At 30.8% G+C, this 22,354-nt stretch overlaps 2 protein-coding genes across 3 annotated transcripts in view; one reads left to right on the plus strand and one right to left on the minus strand.

The window, feature by feature from the left end:
- Positions 1-1,101, plus strand: part of LOC105319840 (uncharacterized) — a 30,661-nt gene extending 29,560 nt beyond the window's left edge. For both annotated transcript variants that reach the window (XR_010708467.1, XR_010708466.1), the window contains exon 2: positions 751-1,101. The gene's annotated coding sequence lies outside the window, so the exon portion shown is untranslated. The remainder of the gene's footprint in view (positions 1-750) is intronic.
- The window catches only part of LOC105319869 (uncharacterized), a 31,098-nt gene continuing 9,306 nt past the window's right edge, over positions 563-22,354 (minus strand). Inside the window, exons 2-14 of the mRNA XM_066068781.1 lie at positions 20,033-20,193; positions 19,016-19,127; positions 17,858-18,021; positions 16,729-16,883; positions 16,488-16,606; positions 15,240-15,292; positions 13,685-13,765; positions 10,722-10,854; positions 8,022-8,080; positions 6,840-6,932; positions 5,081-5,186; positions 2,332-2,379; positions 563-995 (exon numbers count right to left, since the gene is read on the minus strand). Of these exons, the coding sequence (XP_065924853.1) occupies positions 649-995; positions 2,332-2,379; positions 5,081-5,186; positions 6,840-6,932; positions 8,022-8,080; positions 10,722-10,854; positions 13,685-13,765; positions 15,240-15,292; positions 16,488-16,606; positions 16,729-16,883; positions 17,858-18,021; positions 19,016-19,127; positions 20,033-20,193 (1,631 nt within the window). The 3' untranslated portion in view covers positions 563-648. The remainder of the gene's footprint in view (positions 996-2,331; positions 2,380-5,080; positions 5,187-6,839; positions 6,933-8,021; positions 8,081-10,721; positions 10,855-13,684; positions 13,766-15,239; positions 15,293-16,487; positions 16,607-16,728; positions 16,884-17,857; positions 18,022-19,015; positions 19,128-20,032; positions 20,194-22,354) is intronic.

Consider the following 22,354-nt stretch of genomic DNA (forward strand, 5'->3'; position numbering starts at 1 on the left):
TAAAACAGGGAAAATAAACTTCCCGAAAATAGTGTCTACAGTCATTGAACTAGATAAAGTAATGATACCTTACAATCAATGCTAATAAAAATATGTTATTGACCCGAAGAGGATTTGTGTGTGTATAATATATATATATATATATATATATATATATATATATATATATATATATATATATATATATATATATATATATATATATATATAAAGCACTAAAAAATGGCTAACGACACAAACAATAGAAATTGTCGTTAGCCATTTTTAGTGCTTTTTATATTCAGTTTACTGGTTTAGTATCTATATATTAGATCCGACGCTTTAAAGATGCCTAGTGTTGTTGATTCTATTCAGTGCTTTATATATATATATATATATATATATATATATATATATATATATATATATATATATATATATAGAGTTAAATACAAAAAATATCGCAGTGTCCGGTTTTATATAAAGAAAATTTGAAAAATGAAAGTCTTTCATTTTTCAAATTTTCTTTATATAAAACCGGACACTGCGATATTTTTTGTATTTAACTATATATTTATATATATATATATATATATATATATATATATATATATATATATATATATATATATATATATATATATATATATAATGGCTGAAGTACATAAACTATTTCTCCCCGAAATCATTGATGCGTCTTGGATTGTTAGTTTTGCATAAACGGGAGAGATTTTTGAACAATGCTGTAAGTTGAACTTTTATAATTACAAGGTCGGACACGAAGATGATCAAAAAGACAAGTCCTAACAGAGAGCCTCCTAGAATTCCGATTCCTTGAGATGACATGCGCATGTCTGTGGCACTCTCCTTCTTCCGGACGCTGGAGGATAAATTTCGGACGGGCACCGACCCCTGACTCTGGACTTTCTGAAGCACTGGTCTCATGATATTATGAATTTCCTCAATGGAGAAATCGTTCAGAAATTCCCATTTGCTCACCTTTGGTTCTTCTTTGTCTGCAATATAATGCAAAAACTAATTATTTTATCAGTAAGTCTTCCAAAATACTAGTACCAGGTAGATATCTCACATTAAAAAAAATACAACGCAGAGAATTTGTCACCATTATCAGGGATTGTAATTTTTCGCCGTTTCCAGGGATGTTAATCTAATGTATATACATGATACATGTAACGATCGTGATGTTATATAAGCTAAAACTATTAAGTTAGATAAATCTTATTCAGTCTGATAACTGTCCATTACACAAACACCCTAACTAAAACTAACGTAAACTAGGCATTAAAATATGTTATCTGAATTAAAAATTCTGCACAATGTTATTTGTCTTTAGTTTTTTCCCAGCAAATAGTTTTAGATCTTATATTTATTTTTTTTAAGTTGTATAATATACATATTATTTTAATAATTGAATTTGAGTTTAATTGGTGACACACATTTTAAAACGAGAGCAACAATGAATATTTCAGTGTAAACCTTTCAATACGTCAAAATATCAAATTATGTGACGTCACGTAGATTATGAATGAGCATATGGTTTGACAATTGCATTTTCAAAAACACGAAAACCCGGTTATGTTTATAATTCTGAATGATTTCACTTATAAGTAATAAAACACAACATCAAAAGTTCACCGGGGTGTACATTTGGATGGTTTATATCCCGATGAAGTTTTTAACACTGCTTTTTATTTCAAAAATGAAAAGATGTGAAAAATTTGGAATTCTTCCTTTTTTTTATTTCACTCACATTTAGCCTCTGATATTTGATTTTCTACAAATGAGCGAACTTTTTAGCATTTTAGTATACCAGTCCGAAAAGGACAAAATATTTTTAGGATAAGATAGTTTGATAAATTCGATCTTTGGTCCTATCATAATCGTCTGATTGATGGATATGCTAGACTAGAACAATCCTCCCACGTCTTTTGCATTTAAAAAACATTAATTTGGTATTAAACTGATATAGCTCAGAGGACAATATTATAGAAGCTTTGAAGGAGAAAAGATGATAAAAATGATTGAACTTAAAACAAATATTTTATCTTATTATAAGCGAAAAATCTAGCTTATAAATATATCTATATTCATATTAATAATATTTGAGATAAGAAATAGCGGTTTCTATTTTTCATTGCTCAAAAATGTGCAAATTACTTAGCGTCAGATTATATTTCAGAATTAAATCAAATCCCCCAAGAAAACTTTAAATCTACGTGAATAGAAGCTTCAGCGTCGTTTGTATGTCCATTACCTACTATCTAAAGTTTAGAAAAACATGTAAATGATTCCTAATTCGTTGAAACTTTTCTCAATTAATTTGATACTTACGATAGTAACCAAGAACAACCACTCTATCTGCCAGTAACAAAGCATCATCTGAAAATATAAAAAGTAAATCATGATCAAGAAAAAGGTTCAGTGTAAGAATTGGGCTGAAACACAATGTGCTGAAATTAATAAAAAGACAGTTACCTGGTTGCTTGTATATTTAAAGATTTTTTTAAACAATTAATCAATTTAAATAATTGACAATTCTTTTTGAAATTGAATACTTTTCCTTTTGTGTAAAAAAAAAATTCACAAAAAACAAGATACATCTTAAAACTTTAAGACATAAGAAGATAATGGTAATGGTAATGTAATCCGAAAACAGATGGGGGTATTCTAAACCAGGGCATTTTTTTCCTCTAGGTGAAATACTGATTTTGCGCAGAGGGGTGAAATAATATGATGAGGCGCTTTTTTGCCTGGGAGGGGGATCTAACCCGTGCATGTTTTTCCCTGGGAAATTCTATGCTACAACCTTGGTTTGTTACCCTGTTCATACACGGAGGCTTAATATTACAAGTTTATCAAAAAAAAAATTCATGAAAAATAAAATTTGAATTTGATGACCCATAACCAGCTCCCTGGCGCCGCCCTATTTGCAACGAAATTTAACTTTACTATAAACTGATAACGGCTGTCTATGTGTAATGCGCTAATTTGGAGTGTTTGTGTGCATGTTTATTTCTTAAGCAAAAGTTCTACAAAAGTGTGAATTGCCTCTTTCAGTCAAATACATTACAGTAATCTACCAGTGCACTTTCTACATTGTCTTGAACGATAAAAAACCTGTATGTTTTAAAGATTTATGTTGATTAACTGTATTCGTCATTGCAGTCCTGGTAAGATATTATGCCCTACTGTAATTTTAAACATTTTATTTTAAACTATTGCGAATTACAATAACAAAACATTTGAGGTATTTCATATTATATAACTACAATGTATCATATAAAAATGAAACAAACCAATACATTGTCTGAATCTCCACTTACAATGGCTGCAAATAAGCTTAAAACAGGCCAATTTTGTTTTTCTTTTCACTTTTTTAAGAAGTTAGATTGTTTAAACTAGATATAAGTTTTATGTGCACATTTTTATAAGGAACAGAGAAATTACATCGTTAAAAAATCAAATGAAACACTAGTAAACATATGTCATATCAAAACCATATGTATGCAATATATAAAAGTCAGAGTGAAACAAACATAAGAGACGATTACTACTATCCGTTAAGGATAGTTTGGCTTAACAGCATTTATATTGTATATTGTATATACTTATCAAAAGTATTTCGTATGGAGCCATCTTACATCTATCTGCACTACTCTTCATATATTTTCTGTGGAATAACATTGCTGAAGCATGGGCATTTTTTTGGGAAAATTTTTGGATCACGTGATCAATCATGTTTCATCGTTATTGGTTTCATTTTATTACCTATAGATTTACAATTTAAATACCTCATGAAATTGTCTTCAAAATTTCCTAGTTACTGTTAGCCAATAAAATGTCCTAGTTATACATTCTGATAAATAAATAGTCAATAAATCAAGACACAAAGGTCATACAAGAAAAGATTGATATGCGGTGACTTCAGAGACATATGCCCTGCCAAAGCAATTGAATAAGAATTATTCAATGTCTTAATATCCAGGGTCCAGTTTATCACAAAGGTCTATTTAAAACCAACAGTCTTTTATTTTCATGCTGCCCTTGGTGCAACCTAGTACTTTTTTTGGTATTGTGTGTTTAATCAAAATAAACATTATCCGTAACATTTATATATTAAAAATAATTTATTTAAGACATTAATATGGTAAAATGTTCAAGTGGTACTAGCTTTTAAAGACAGCATTTATTAATGATTGCAAAATAAATTGCACTACTCCAAATGAAGGGCGCTGAAAAACATAACGTTGATATAATAAAAGTTTTAGCCAGGTGGTCTACATTTTTGAAAATTATCCGTTTTGGACTTTTTACAATAGTTTTCATATATGTGATGTGAAAGAAAAAACAAAATCCTTGGACAGAAATACAAAAACTAATAATTTATTTGTAGATGATAGAAATGCATTTTCGACCGTGTTTGAGTTCAAAACTTCAGTGCACCGCTCTCAATTCTCAATGCTTTCTTTTTCATGTCCACTGTCTTTTTTGTCAGCGCATTTGCAAAAGAGACATTTTGCTTTGAAACTAAATTCCAACTGCGTCTGTTAAATTGGACACTACACATCGTAGATATTTTCAAATGGATGTTTCTGAGTCCTCTTTCATGTCCTTACCCACTTTACAATCACAACTACGTGCATTCAAACATCATTGTTCGTAGCGGTAAATTAAATAAAATATACATAGGACTGCAATATACGTTATAAAATAACTTTTATTTCGTAAGTTATACATATATGTACAATTTTATTCATAAATAGATTTTATATCAATATTTCAGTCATCAAATTGTATCATACTTTAGACAACTCAGTTTAGCAACTCCCCATCCCTGTCATTTGATGCTGATTTTCACGCAAGTACAGTAATAGTACAAATTACTTTTTTGTGTTATATTCAAAAATGAAGTTTGTCTTAAGAACTGTCTTAAGATTTTTAACATTTACGATAGTTTTGTGAAACGGAACTGATATATCTTATGGTTGTTATACGTCAGAAATCTTACGATAGTTTTGTGAAACCCAGCCCAGGAAAGCAATTAAACCTCACAAAGAGAAAAAATACCTGAATTAATTACCTTTCACTGTGTATATGAATACATTTTCTTTGGAAATACGAGGTGGTGATACATTCCTGATCCACATACCTTTTTCAAAGTAATGCGTACCGTAAAATTCAGCAATCTAGTAACAAAAGCCAATATATATCACGTAAAATAAATGTATGCAGAATTATATATCTTCATAGATTTTTTTCACCTTGTTGTTAGGAGGGAGGGGGTCCTCTTGATAAAAAAAAACCATCCAAGATAAGATTTTATCATCATATTTTCGTTGTGCATGTGTAGGTGATTCTGCTTAAAATTATATCTGCAAATCATTAGATTATGTTATCTTATATTTAAACAAAATTTAAAAAATCACAGATAAAAACATCAAAATATAGATTCGTAGGCAAATAGAAACCACACAACGAGTTCGTTTTTCATACCATAAACATCCTTGTAATTTTAGATGTCACATTGTAATCTCAATTTCTAAGATGACAAGTTTTTTTTCTTTTATGTGAAAATATGATAACCGTCAACCATCTCAAAAATTCATAAAACGAAAAACAAATTCAAAGCAGAGCAACACGGACCTCTAAAAAGATAGAGGTAGGATCAGGTGCATAGGAGGAGTGAGTATCCTCTGCTGACTGGTCACATCCGCCGTGTGCTATTTGTCGTAATCGGAAAAAACGGAAAAGTCCATAGACAATTAAGTGATTAATTATGGTCTAACAATTAGTATGAAAAACGTCAGTCAGCATGCGACCCAGTGGAAGATTGTATTTGCTGACAAGGTCGTTGTATCGACCATAGATGATTTCAAACGAGACTGTTGATAGTCCTGTGTTATCAACTTGTTTGTCAGTAGCTTGCCTCCCCTCAGAAACTGTTCATACGAGGAGCATGCCCTTGTGTATCGAATTAACTGAGAGAGAAAAACATCTTATGCAGGTAATGAATGTAAATTGCTACATAAAGTTGACTATATAAAAATTAAAGTCCTCGCGTTTATCATAAAGTTTTGTTGTTACGTAACCATTTTCAGTAAAATATCCATATATGAAACAGATGACACAGACTCAGTGGTATCTTTTATTTCAAGTTCACTGGGATATATCGAGTCGACGTAAGTATGGAAATTAAAATCATTCTCTTCAAATTCCCCAAGGGCCGTGGGCAAAGTTAAAGAGTATATGTGTGGGGGGTTTTTTTTGGGAGGGGGTGCTTATGATTTATGTCATTCCTTCCACCACAGAGCCACCCGCGTGAGAATGTTATTATTCCTTAACTCTGCTATTTGAATCTTTGAGTAAAAGATGCGCGTGAAAGAGTGAGTTTAGGTACCGCCGTGGGGATTCCTGGACTTGATTTAGATGCAATGGACATTCCCTGATTTAAGAAATAACTCAGCCTTTTAACTCCGGACAGTTCCGAGTAACAAGATTAGTATGAATAGTACGAGTGCTTACTATGAGAATGCGAGGATACATGTATTACCGTTACTTCTCTTTTTAACTAGGCCACTCTACTAAAAATAGGTCTATATTTTTGTGTTCCTTTCAATATTACGATAAATTTTGGTAATGACATTTGGTGGAGAATTCTATGGACATGATCTATAAAATATAAGCATATTACACTACCTTGTCAAATTTTCACACTTATAGAAAATGACTAATTTGCATCAAACTTTAATACCGATAGCGTGCTTCAAAACAAGAAGGCCTTATATGGTTTATAATACCTCTTAATAGCATTTTATTATGTTATTCATATGTAAACTTACAGTCTCAATTTTCTCAGACACACCGGTGGGGTTCTTAATTGTCAAATAATATTTCTTTGTAAATTCCATCCCAAAAGCATATGTATCACGGAGCTGAAGTGAGAAAAAGAAGATTGATATAGTATGTACAATATATCATTAAATATATAATAATAATAATAATAATAATAATATCTACAATTTAAATGTTTTGGTTTTTTTGGAAATAAAAAGATGTCAAAATCGTATTCAATATATCAAGGCTGCAGATAGAAAAAAAATTGTCAAATGTTACAGTGAACAACCTTTTTATACAATATAAAAAAATAACCTTTGTCTTCATGATTTTTTACTTTTGAGGTGTAGAATAATTTTAAAACTTAACGTGTTATTGATTTCTTATTTACTTTTCTATTTCTCGAAAAAAAAAATTCATATCATAGATTGTTTTGATTGTTCTATATTGCCATAAAACTAGTCTCTCCTCCATTACGGTAAGTTTTGACCCCATCATTTAAAGGAAGACTCATATTGCATCTACTTATGGTCAAAATCTAGTAAATGAAAGGTGGTTATTAGGTTAATAAAATTTAAGATATAAATTCATTAAATGATGCTTCATAACCATGGATTTCTTTGATAAAGTACCGGGGCTTAAATTTTTAGTATACATGTATAAAATTGTTTTTATACTGTCAATTTCAATGAAATGTGAAGAAAATAAGTAACAAAGTCAGGAGTTTTGTCCATTTTTGACTAATGAAATATATCTAGAATGACTAATACCCCCCCCCCCCCCCCCAATTGAACAAGCTCTTTACATCTGTTTAAAATTATGTCATTTACAGGTATCGGCATTACTTTTCTCGTGGTTTAATAAAGTGTCAAAAAATTGTTTCATTTTTTACAAAATGTCTTTAAAACCGTTAGGTACGAGAAAAAAGATTTAACAGCTCAATAATGACGCTAAAATTGTTCTAGCACCAAAAGGCCACCCTAGAACATTATTATCTAGGTCTTCATCTACAAAGATAAAACTAAAGCTACTAAAATACCTGTTTAACTGTTATAGAATGTTTTCTAAACATAACGTTTTCTTAATATTAACACCTTCATCTCTGTGAAGTATCAATTACTTCTTATTTACGAGAGAGAGAGAGAGAGAGAGAGAGAGAGAGAGAGAGATATTAATACAAACCGTACCTGGGGATTGAAAATTAGCTTCTTCAATGTACAATTATTCCTTCCACAAGGAGGATTACCTACAAAACCCCAGTTTGTTGATTCTGTATACTTATCATACTTTATATTGACTAGTACTTGTCTGATCAAAATTTGTTCTGAACCTAAAAGCGTGTTGGTGTCTAATAACTGCCACCCCCACCCCGCCCCCCAAAAAATATAACTAGAGGCTGTTGTAAGACGATGATACCCGCACAAAAGTATTTACTATCTGGTACTATCTTAAAAGTATAATTTACATAAAGGTTAAGATCTAATCACATAATACATACCAGCGGCCCTTTAAGTACGATTTACGGTTGAACTGTTTTAAATTTATATTTATCAATAATCTCAACATTTTCATGTCATTTAAAATATGACCTTTATATTCATAACAAACAAAACTTAATTATGCCTCCTCCAAAAAAATTAAACAGATGGGGAGGGGGGATCACTCACTGGCTTTGCTATTATATATGGCAACATCATCGTGCGCGGATTGAGGGAGGGTGTCGGTGGTGATGGGGTAATATGTTCTCATACTTGCAAACACAATTATTTCTCTGACTCTCCCCACCCCACTGCACCCTAATTGAAAAACTAAAACTTTTTGATCCGTGCATGTGCCGCCACTGCCCAAAAGGAAAAAAAAAACAGTAGACTATTTTGATAACAATAAACTCCTGTTCATGTAGTTGCAACGAATAAGATTGTAAACAATACAACATTAATGATATATTGCGCAAAACTGCGAAACTGCCAGAACAGAAGATATAATTATTTATATTGATATGGGACACCTGCAGATATGAATGTGGGTTAAAGTACATAAAAATCAAAATATATTTTCATCATTTTTTATTTTTCAATTTATACAATATTTGGCCCCAAAAAAGTTTTTTGGGAGGGCAAAAAATATAAATCCCAGCGGGATTCGAACTCTTGACTTACAGAAACATAGTAAACTATCAAAACCATTGCGCTTCGCTGTTAGGTAACATTGATTAAATGGGTTTCACATGGTGTACATATGTGTTTCCGATAAGCAGAATAGGTTTGATTTACATGCATAAACGTTTCTTTTGTGGTAATCAGCGAAAGGAATTCCGCTATAACTGGATAATCATCGCGATGTTTTGACAGTATAGGTATGTATAATGCATGTACTAGTAGTGCAGTATTAAAAGACACCAGTAAATATTATGGTGCCGTGATGTGTTTCTGATAGTCATATGTTTCCGATAGTCGATTTTCGTTGAGTGACAATATCCAAAACTGACGGGTTTTTTTTTAATTACTTGGAACACCTGACGTACGAAATCTCTTTTCGTCTTTATCCATACATTCATTTACAAAATTACGCTGTGTGAAATGGTTAACAATCACATTTTAATAGCTTGTGTCACTAAAAAAGCGCAAAATCATATCTATAACATCACAATATCAAAAGTTACTTATTGTTTGATCGAATAAAACTCTGATGACGTATTTACATAACAAAATTATCCTATGACTTTGTAAAGAAAAGTTTACTATCGGAAATATATGACGCTCATTTTGTGATATAGTTGTATTATTTTCATATTCGATTGCAAATTCACAGTGTTCATTGATTTTCAATGTCTTATTTCTTAAATCCAGTGCACAGTCAAATGTTTAATAACTTATTGATCATTGTTGAGATAATTGTTGATCTTTGTTTACAAATTGTGTATTCTAGGTGGTCAGTTTTGAAAGACGGTCAACATGTTTTGATTACAACTTAATACTCGGATCAAACTCTTGGGTAAATAATTAATACACCAAACGCTTCATGTATGCAATCCCTGTATGAGTAGGTATAAAAATGTTGAATTTCGATTTAGTTAATTATTTTCGGCCCTTTCTGATATTGGGATTATGAAATAAGAACAATGTGTTAGTTTTAGTTATGCGAGATTTTTGTCATTGTCATCATATCAATGTCTAGTTGTTGAATGAAGCCTTTCGTGTTTTTGTGTAATAACATTATTTTTTGGCAACCTTTTGTCCTCCAAAGTTAAAATCGAATTTCCAAAATCTTGTAACACATCAGTAGGCTATTTCAGATCATATTCCAAAAGTTGATTTTGTTAATGTATAAAATGTAATTTTTATAGGAACCAAACCATGTTTTTTTTTTGCACCCTCCTCATTTTTTCAGCATTTAATTGACTCCCTGGATAAAACTTAAATTTCCGAGACACCCCCATCAATTACAAGAGATAATGCATTGCTTTTTATAAATGGTTCTATGTGTTATTGGTACAGGTCCCCCCGCTTCCCAATCGGGGCGCCCCATCTCTGTCGCCTGTATAAGGGACTACATTATGACTGTGTTAAAAATATCAATTATTCATGTACCATGTTTCTATGGTCGTTTTAAATTATATTCTTGGTTTTTTTATTAGCCAAACCAAGTACAAATGTCACCTGCTGGGTCGTAAATATCTTGAGACCTAAACGCAAATAATTCCTGGACACTGCTCCTAAGGTTTCAGCTCAGGTGAGCTTATCTTTCTTACTTTTATTATTCATTGATCATTTTATGGATTTACTCAACAATGAATTACACAACATGTGATCTTAAACTAATAATGATGCACAGTATCCTGTAACATATTTAATTCGATGGCAAACATTAATCCACAGAATACTTACAATTATTTCCACATTCACAAACTAACACTTCTGTTGATTTATATTCTGCAAGATCCACCGCAGAGGCGAGTACACAAGAATCAAGGAAATGTGTGATGTTCAAGTTAACTGTTCTGGGACTTGATATATCATTCTAATGAAATAAAAATGAGTTTTGAGTACCGTTTTGACAAAATACAAGTTTTATCTCATACGTGTGGTGTATATTACCCGTGTGATAAACCTTTGCTATATCACACGGGTGATGCTATATCAAATACTTCCGGTCCGAACTATTTTTGCCACAGCCCCTCGCTTCAGGGCTTCAGTGACCTATATATGTTTTTACGAAGATTTGCTAGTACTTTCAACATAACTATATTTACTACAAAAATTGATATAAAAGGGATTTGTCAAAGATTTGAATTACAAATATGAAGGAAAACACATTTAGAACTGCGTCGCATAGGCGTCGGAACCGGGGGGGGGGGGGGTATTGTGAATTAAGGCGGGGGGGGGGGGGGGGGCTTATACATAACCGTAACCGTAACCACAATTTTGAAAGTTATACACAACTGTAACCACAGATTTTTGATGAGTTTAGCCCCCTTCCAACTTTCAATTTGCTTTGTGATTTTTATAAAACTGCAAATTACGTTAACTATCAAGAAGTTCATCCTGACGACGCGATGAAAACAGAGCGCTCTGGTTGTGTTTATATACAAGAACTTACCGAAATAATGTTTCATAAGAAGTTTATTCCACCACCAGTAAGCATCCTTATTCACTTTAATTTCGAATCATAAGGCTAGTGTTTGTTTTATAGAACATCAACAACTGTTCCTCGTTCGAGTCAATTCAAACTAACGAGCATTCGCAACTTCGTGTTTGTCAACAAACTTGATTAATCAAGTCTTCTAATCGGAATTTCCATTTAATCAAGTGAATAAGCTCTAAGAAAAATTATTTAGAGCTAAAAAATCATTTCAAGGTTTATTTCAGTGAAACTTTACATTAAAACAGTTAGATTTATCTCAGGAATGACGTACTAAATTGTATTGCGCAAGGTCACAATAGCCGCATAACACAACGTTGCATCATCGTTTTTAATCTTTGATAAAAAATCAATTACTTAAATTCGGGTCATATAAGGGACTGTCTCAAAGGCTTCAGAATATAAATCAAATTGTATGAGATAAATAGAACATCTATAATTGTGTGATTTTATATTTGCTTTATCCAACTCGTTGAACTGGTTATATTCGCTCGGCAAGCCTCGCGAATATATACACCATTTCAACTCGTTGGATAAAGCAAATATAAATTCACACAATATTGATATCCTCTATATATTAAGGGTTCTTAAAAATTGACATAAAGTTTTAAACACGCAAAATTCCCCGTCATCTCCGGCTACAGCCATGTACTGTGGTTTCATCAATATTCGTTGAATATCAATTTTCGTGGATTTCGTTTTTAAGTTTATCATCAATATTCGTTGAATATCAATTTTCGTGGATTTCGTTTTTAAGTTTATCCATGAAATTAAAATGTTCATTGAAGTGAAATTTCTACTATCAATTTGTATCGAAAGGATCATTGGCCACGAATTTACGTATCCTTTAACATGTGATTTTCACTTTATACACGAAAATTGATACCATTGATATATATGAAACCACAGTAAGTTGTTACGCTTTTCCTTAATCACTCCATACATGCATGCTTTACCGCAATCAGGTATTTTACTCACCCATCAATTTACATTGGACGTAAAGAATTGTTGAAAGGCGTTTAGAAGGAAATATAACAACCAGTGCACTAATGTAACCTGATTGACTTGATCGGAAAGCGACCGACCGTAACTTTCTCAATCATTGAATACATTTCAGAAGCAGCTGAAAAGCGGTTGAAAAAAAATGGCGACCGAATTCATATGTATTCATGTCAACTTCAGTTTCTATTTTGGGGGAGTTGATTTTAATCAACTCTCCTATGCAGTAACTCCGAAAAACCGAAAGTGAAACAGTGTTTGGACCAAAGCACAAATCATTGCCGCTGACAAGACTTAGTTCTTGAAAATAGTTGATAAATTCGAAATAATGTACGCTAAAGCTTTTTTTTCAAGGAAACTTATTTATAAATACTTTGAAAATAGCCAGATTTTAAATGGTACGAACAATTTAGATATTTTTTGTAGTCGTATGTATTCTTACGCCAGAGTCCAATATAGTCTCGTTCAACAAAACGCTCGGCTGTTTCCGTAGATCTCCGACAAGCAGAGAGTCTCTCTTGCTTGTCGGAGCAGCAGAGCGTTTGGTTGAACGAGACGAGAGTTCAATATTGCTTGGATCCATAAATTTTCCAGAAATATATCTATCACTGATACATAGTTTGATTGAATTAAATTAATTATATCTTTAAATATTACTTAACATAATTCATATGGGGTTTTATCAACATTCTTGTATCGAAAAAATCCGAAAATTCATATTATAAGAATGTGCGTAATTCAAATACAGATTACAAACTACCTGCACTTGTCATGCAAAATAACATATCATTGAATTTTAAATAAATAAACATCGATAAAATCAACTCCCGTCAGTTCTTCGGTACTTTGGTTGCATATTCATCCCCTTCGGATGATGACGATTCTACACCGGAGTTTTCAATTACATAAAACAGTTTTTCATGTGTTTCCCAAAAATATGTTAATCATTTTAACCATGTATATATTCTGAATTGTAGATCTTTCTTGGATCTTTTTTGTTAACTTTTGAGATTCAGAACGTACTTCGCACTTTTACTAATAATATATTAACATAGATTAACATAGAACTTACTTATAACAAATAAAACGGTATATCATGTACCATTTTTTTCAAACAGTTCATATTTTTTTAAATTATTATTCAAATCTCTCTCATTCAAATTTCCTTTATGATAATGATCTTTGCAATCATAATTGTAAGCTTACTTACACCATCGCAGTCCTTTGTTATGTTTATTAGTATTGCCAATGTCACTTCCACAACACAAATATAACGAGCGCCAGTTCTGAGCTAAAAAAAAAAATGGGGGGAAAGAGCAATAACCAAATACATTGTGTAAATACAATAAATTATAATTTCAAAAGTTTATGAACTGAAGAGAGTAAAACTTTTTTATTTTGCAATATAAAATCGCGTTACGATCAGGGAAAAGATCATAAGCTAATATTTTTTAAAGCTCCTTTATAAAATTAAAAGTATTGCCGGAAATGAATATTACAAAGGTGCATTTTATGATTATTTTTCGGACCAAACAACTGCATACTTCGAACTCAAACAAAACAAGATTCCTAAGGCCACATCACTCAGCAGAGCAACATTTCTCAAAAATGCTTCTGAATCAAAGGATATTTACTTTAAATCAATTTCAAATGCACAAAAATGTTTTATTCAATTTTTAAAACTATTCTTGTCAGTCGTTAAAAAACATTTATTTGTATCTAATTGCATTTTTATCCGTTTTGTCAGTCATAATCTTCATATTAAGCAGAAACACTACTAACATTGTCCCTTTTCTTACACATGTACCATGAAATCTATGAATTATATTTACATCTACCAAGCATAATTTCCTCTATTTCTTACGGAAACTTACAGTTAATTCATAGCTCTATAGAAACAGCCAGACTGAAATCTACACGCCCTGTTTATCGATTGGTCGAAATCTACAGCGGCTGAAAGTGACAGGACTGAAATTGACACGCCCTGTTTATCGATTGGTCTGAACTTACAGCGACCTTAGTAAAATCCCGGACTGCACGAAATAATCATGACGATGCCAGACTCAAAGTCTCGCAGGAGACGATTTGGCTGTTTCTTTTAGCTAACGTAATTTTGTACATTAACAGTAATTTAGTGAATTTTACTAACTTTTCATAATCATTTTATTAATTAGTTAAAAAAAGATGTTAATATGAATAATAAAATGCTTTCTTTGATGATTCATGCGGGTTATGAAGGTAGCGATCATTGCAGGAAACATTTACATAACCCGCATTCCTTCATATTCCAAATGAATCACCAAAGAAAGCATTTTATTGTTTAAGTAAACTTCTAGTTTTCTTCCATATTAATCCTTTTAAATTCATTTTTTTTCTGTTTCCCGAGAAAAAAATACAAACCCATTTTATTTTATTTTTCTTTTAAATAAATGCAAACTTGCTTGAAAATTATTTTTCGTACCAATTTTAAAAGATTTCAATCTTTGTTCTAAATTGTGACCTTTTCTAATCCTTAGTCCATAAAATGTTTTATTAAAAAGGATAAGCATCAATAAGCAAACAGTACTTTTGTTCATTTTTTCTGTCAGTAATTTCTCTCTTTTTCTGAAAAACCTTAACAACCCTTCGTTCGAGATAGACAAATTGTTTATTGAAATGAGCAAAATGCAAATTAAAGACGTAAAGACAACAACCGACGAATTTAACTCATTTTGATCAACTCCATTAGTTCTCGTGAACTTAATAGTAAAAGTCAATATATTTACCTCACTTGAATTTATTTCATCAAGTGCAGCTCTTTCCAAACCAAAAGTTTGATCTAAAAAGAATTTTTAATTCGTTCAAAATATTGTCATTTACAATTATCTGTTTTAGGGTTTGATATGCATACATAATTATGATCAACGATACAACAAGGAAGTCTATAAAACATATACAGCAGGAGCTATAACAAAACACACACACACATACAGACAAACACGTACGTTAAACATCCGTTAAAATTATAATATAATTACGGCATCATTTTCATGGATCTAAAAAGTCTAAAGAAATTAAATGAAAGCGCTAAAGTTTATCAATTAGTGATTGATGCTTTTTTGTAATGAATCAAGATAAAAAGAATTAATTAATCTTATAACAAACAATGTGAAAAACATGGATTGATTAGACATGACTCATTTACACATCATATGACTATGTTTATATAAAAAAAAGTTCCTTGAGAATAAAAATAAGCAGTTAAAAAAACGCCCATTGAAAATAAGACATTAAGAAATGCAATTGCATAAACGGCAGGAAAAGGTATAAATACGTCGAATACGTTTATACCAAATAGTTATTACATGATACTTATGGTACCGACGAGTAACTTTACATAACGATAAGATAACCAGAGCAAAATAAACAACTGTTACGGCTAGTTATTTAAGAAAATTCTAATGAACTCCATGTCTACCCAACGTATAAGAGTATAACCGGGATTGGGGCAGTTTACGCTTTACAATCCGCGAAGCATTTGAACGTGTACAAGTACGTTCCGATGTAAAAAAAAAAAACAAAACAAAAAAAACCAAGTAGAATCAAAAGAACACGGAGGTGAATACTTGTAGCATTTTTAAAAAGAAATACAGAATTTTTTTAATATTAGACGTTGTTTTATGTTAGGCAAACAACTGTACGTTTGGTTTCCTCAAATTCATAAAATTATTTCATAAACAGTGAGAGTAAACTGAACATGTTAAAATTGTTAAATCTAATCATTTACACGTTTGCTTACACGTAGTTTATAACCAACATTTTGGTACAGTAAAACATACTTGTTGCTCCGCACGTTCCCGTAGACGTGTTCAAATGCTTAACCCCTGTATCATTTACTCGATGGAGGTTTATTGTTCACATATGGTGTATCATATACTAATTTGTTTTATGTCATAAAGTATAGACATGTAGAGGGTGTAAATATTTCATTGATCTCTGTTTTTTCAGTGAACGAATGGACATGGTATATTTACCTGACTGAGGGGTTCCGTCTCTGGTAACAACAGTCACTCGTGAATCATTTCTTCTAATGGGTCCATGTACGAAGTAATATTTATTCGTCGATTCGTTTTTTGATTGGATAACTATTTGCCTGTAAATGATAAAATTGACAGTTACACAATCATTTAGAAAAATTAATATAACATGTTTATAATGAAAAACAACAAATTCAACTTTTTTGTAGACTAAAAAAATGTATAAAGTGTTTCTCACCCTTTATCTACGAGAATATTAGTCGAATTCGATATTGTCCGATTAAGTGCGTTTTCGGGGTTCAGCCAATCAATTAATTCTGCCGAAGATTCATTGGTGAAAAACTCGATCGCCCAAAGTTCCTGGCCATGCTTGTTCATAGCTGATACTTTAACCTACAAACAAAAACTAATTAACTGTTAATGTATAAGTAACTTTTGCTAAATTGATTATTGGATTAATTAATAAAGGACATGTATGCACGAAAATTTATTCACAGTTATGTCAATCAGCGTAAATTAAGTATTAATATAGAATTGTTGAAGCTGTTCAGAGCTTTAGCTAGGACAAAAGAAATTCTGATCTCCTAGATACAAATTAGCAAGTGTCACAATATATTATGGATAAACATAAATCAGTGATTTTATTTGGAGGGGTTAAAATTATGTATGAAATAACAAACCATTCAATTACAAATATTCAAGTTGTTAAATACGTATTTATTTAAACAATAGCAACTAAATATGAAAGATAATACATTGAAATATTATTTTGACATGCATGTTCAAACATCATCATTCTCTCCTCATGCATAAGTGTCGTAGCACTGTGATATGTTTCAGATAATCACAAAAAAAGTTTACCTTTGCAAACTTAAGATTAAGTAAGTGTACTTTTATATGAAAAAACATTAAAACAACAGTAAAATCATCAAAATACTAGATTGAATGATATAATGAAAGGTCTATTTACATGATGTGTGCTCATACGTTATCACTAGGAAAATATATATATATATATATATATATATATGTAGTTTAAAGTAAAAATGATGGTATCTATTTAAATCCGTAATTCTAAAACGTCAACTAAATACATGAACAAGAAATGAATATAATTATATTCATTTTTCATTCTTAAAAATAAGGGTTGAAATTGTATTTAATATCCATTAATAATTAACATCAAAAGTCAAAAGTAACTTTTTGGTAAAGATTTCTAATCTATAAAAACATAAGATTACAATGTGTTCTTTGGTAAAATGTATTAGCCGTTTATACTTGAATACCAAATCTCAAACTTTTATTCCAACACTTGGATGACTTTGCCAATAAACATGATGACCATTTAACCTGCATTAAAATCTCACATATTCTGGTGTATGATAGAGTCGTTTGTCTTTCCACCAATCGATAGCGGGATTTCTCATGACGTCATTCACAAACAAAGCCTTATATCTTTTAGTCGCGTTCCAGATTTCGAATATATTTGTCTGGCTTCCGGGAACAGACAGAAGAGGCTTAATGTCATAATCTGTAACAGGTTCAAAAATGTATACAATTAAACATAAAGATAAACAGCAGAATGTAGTTATATTTCAGTCTTAAGTCGTTCAAGATATTTCCCTTTCTTTTCAAAAAAGCAAGTATTGATAATTGTGCTTTTGTCTATGAAATTGTAAGAACATGTATATTCCAAATTTTAACTTTAGGTGAGAATGTTATGAGATTAAAAGAACTTAAAAAATGTCATTCCATTATATAATTTGTGTATGATTTAACTCATATTTATTGTAGATCATCATTTATTTCAATATTACATTTCATGAAAAAGCTTCAAATACACAATTCTTGCTTTCAAAAGGTTCTTTTTTAGTACAGAAACTCTAATTAATCATTGATCAACACTTTTAAAAAACAACATTGGTGCTCAAAAAGCGTAAACAAGCAAGAGGTAAATGACAACCAATCAATACCTGTGTTATAGATCTTAGCAAGAGGTAACAGAAAACCAATCAATACCTGTGTTATAGATCTTAGCAAGAGGTAACAGACAACCAATCAATACCTGTGTTATAGATCTTAGCAAGAGGTAACAGACAACCAATCAATACCTGTGTTATAGATCTTAGCAAGAGGTAACAGACAACCAATCAATACCTGTGTTATAGATCTTAGCAAGAGGTAACAGAAAACCAATCAATACCTGTGTTATAGATCTTAGCAAGAGGTAACAGACAACCAATCAATACCTGTGTTATAGATCTTAGCAAGAGGTAACAGACAACCAATCAATACCTGTGTTATAGATCTTAGCAAGAGGTAACAGACAACCAATCAATACCTGTGTTATAGATCTTAGCAAGAGGTAACAGACAACCAATCAATACCTGTGTTACAGATCTAAGCAAGAGGTAACAGACAACCAATCAATACCTGTGTTACAGATCTAAGCAAGAGGTAACAGACAACCAATCAATACCTGTGTTACAGATCTTAGCAAGAGGTAAAAGACAACCAATCAATACCTGTGTTATAGATCTTCATAAGTGTGTGATTTTTGTGGGTGCACATGGCCTCGTCCACTGCAAAGGTTTGGTTATAATCATCTCCACAAAAACATTGATAGTAATTGTCATCCTGCAAACAAAAAAACATATTCAGGTCTTTGATCCCATCATATTGGAGCAGAACGACAGTAACAAGTGTAAATAAAAATGAAGATGTTATCCATAGATTTAAAACAATATCTACATTTTTTTTTTATTTTTCTAAAATTGTTTTTTATAAAAACATATTTAAAAGGTTATTGAGCTGTCTTTGACATATATTTAGAGATAACGTGTATGACATCAAAAGGGGGAAAATGGTTAAAAAATATAATGTTAGCATTCATAACAAGTTTCCTGGTTTCTGTCGAAAAAATGACAAAAAATCATAAAATTATATAAAATAATTAAAAGTCTATATTGGTCTGTTTTTGTGAAATTTTTTATCAATTAATTAATCAATGAATTAAGCTTGCCACAGAATCTTTACCGTGAGGGCTTATTTCGAGACAGTTATATTATTTTACTACTGTTAATTCCCTATATTATGCGAGTACTTAATTCCGCGATCCCGCTTGTTTGTATCAAATCACGAGAATATAAAATTGCGAACGTGGAATTTTTCCCCTTATTTCTTATAGTTCTGAACTCTCAGATAATAATGGCGAGATTTTAAAATCCGCGAATGGTGTTTCTCGCGATTTTACGCAGATATTAATTCCTCGATCGCGTTTAATTAGGAATCTACAGTAACTAGAAAATGATGTAATGTTAATAACACTAGGTTGTTTAGCCAAAAATGGTTTGTTTGTTTTTTTAATTTGAAAATTCAATAGAATTAAGCTAAATTATTACCAAACAGACCAAATCAAACGCTTTAGAGCTTGTATCCTGCTGGTAATATATCTTTACAAGGTCAAATACTTTGAGTGCGACAGAAAATATTGTTTAACTATTGGTTTGATATACTTTATAGTTACAAAAGAGTATACAAACATTTGGTGTAGGTTTCAGTCCAGCGTACGTATGGTTGTTCATACATTCTTTAAAACAAAGAATGAGTTCAGGATTGCTTCCATTAGAGACGTTCACTTCAGTTAGAATAAAATTTGAAAACATCTTCATGTACCCGTCGTACAGATAGCATCCAACAAACCCTGTATAAACATTGAAAAACTATATATATATATATATATATATATATATATATATATATATATATATATATATATATATATATATATATATATATATATATATATATATATATATGTAGCACAATATACACTATAATTTAAGTTAACATTTCTCAATATGAATAGGTAAAAAGATTATTTAAAAAAACGTTTTATTGGATAAAGAAACTGTCAACTTTTCTGGTTTTGATACGATATTTCCTATAAGTTCTTTAATGAATTCATATTTGTCTAAATATAAATAGGCAACTGCAACAAAAGACATATCTTTACCTCTTTATTGAAAAATCCAAAAATATAGTTTTGCATTAATTTACAATATTGATTTTATTGTAAAAAGAAATAAATCGAAATAGATTGTTTCATATGAAATCCAACTTAAAATTTAATAAATAGCTAAATCGTGTACCTAAAAAGGCTATTTACTATGTTAGATTTACCGTCCGTAATTTTGTTACCTTAAAGGCTTTAACATAATTAAAAGCATTACTAGTTAGCCTTGGTTTGTGTTTATTAGTTAGTGTGCCTTTATATTAACTTTACCATAATATAAGCGTTTCAACATATAAGCGTTTGTGTCACGGAAAATTACTCCCAATTGTAAAAATAATAAGCAAGGTAACGGCAATTTAGCAATTCTATATAAAAAATTGAAAAATGTAAGTTCGGGTTTAATTCGGAACACTTTGTTGCCAACGCCCTTACTGTGATTCAATCGCAATCGCAGGAATAAAAATATTTATTTAAAGATTTTTTATTAAACAAAATGGGTAAAGCTTTTAGAATCAATTTTGAAAATTAGTATCTCTGAAATATGGACAATGGTCCTGATTATTCGTACCTTCTATGTAAAAAATTAGAAAATTCTTTTTGGAAAGAAGTGCTCCTCAGCTGGTTAAAAATAATTGAACAAACGCCACTTAGTAGACCCCAAATTATAAATGATAATATGTGGCACAATCCCAAAATCACCATAGACAATAAATCAATATTTATCAAAAGTTATGTTAATAAAGGATTTATTTTTGTTAGTGATCTGCTTAATATAGATGGAACATTTAGAAACTTTGATGAATTGAAACATATTAATCCAAAGACAAATTTCATAGAGTATGCAAGTTTAAGAACTGCAGTTACAACCAGACTGCATACACAAGATATACACTTACCAAACCTACAGAACACATTACAATATGGACCAATTGTCCCTAATCATATTCTATTGTTTATTAATACTTGTAAAGGTTGTAAACCCATGTACAACATACTATTAGACAAAAAAAGAGAAATATGTACATCGATATCAAAATGGAGAGAAAAGGGTTATAACTATTTACAAACTTCTTGGAGTAGAATTTTTGAACTCCCTTTTAAGTGTACACAGGAATCAAAACTACATTGGCTGCAATTTCAAATACTTCATAGGATTGTCCCTACAAATAAATATCTTTTTAATATAAAAAAAAAGCAGAATCTGCTGTTTGCACCTTTTGTAAAAAAGATGAAGAAAGTATTGGTCATTTATTTTATGAATGTAATATAGTAAAAGAATTGTGGTGTGATGTTGAAGAGTGGATTTTTACACAGTTTGAAATCTCGATTACATCTAATATTCAATCAGTTCTTTTTGGAAAATACAAAAATAAAGAAAGTTATAAATTTTTTAACCTGATAGCTCTTATTGTGAAGCAATATATTTTTTCATGTAAATATAAAAGTAATCCGACACCAAATATACATGCCTTGAAAAAGGTCATAACAGAAAGAATCTTAACTGAAAAATATTTGCTGTTGAAAAGATGTAATTATAAGGAATACGAAAGCCACTGGCAGAATATCTGTGAAAAATTGTAGTTATAGAGATAAGTTTAATTTTTCTGTTTTTTGTTTTTTTGATCGATGTGAACCCTCATATCATTTCATTTGTTTTCAGTATAGCATAGTCTATACTTGTATTGTAATCCACCTGCATAATCTCTCTCTCTCTCTCTCTCTCACTCTCTCTCTCTCTCTCTCTCTCAAAATCAGCTTCATTTCATATGAAATATACAAAACTGTACTATTAAGTAGAAATAGTATAAAGACTATGTAATATGTTTATATAAATGTTACAATCATTATC

This window comes from Magallana gigas, chromosome 8 (genome assembly GCF_963853765.1).
Source record: "Magallana gigas chromosome 8, xbMagGiga1.1, whole genome shotgun sequence".
NCBI classification, from domain to species: Eukaryota; Metazoa; Mollusca; class Bivalvia; order Ostreida; family Ostreidae; genus Magallana; species Magallana gigas.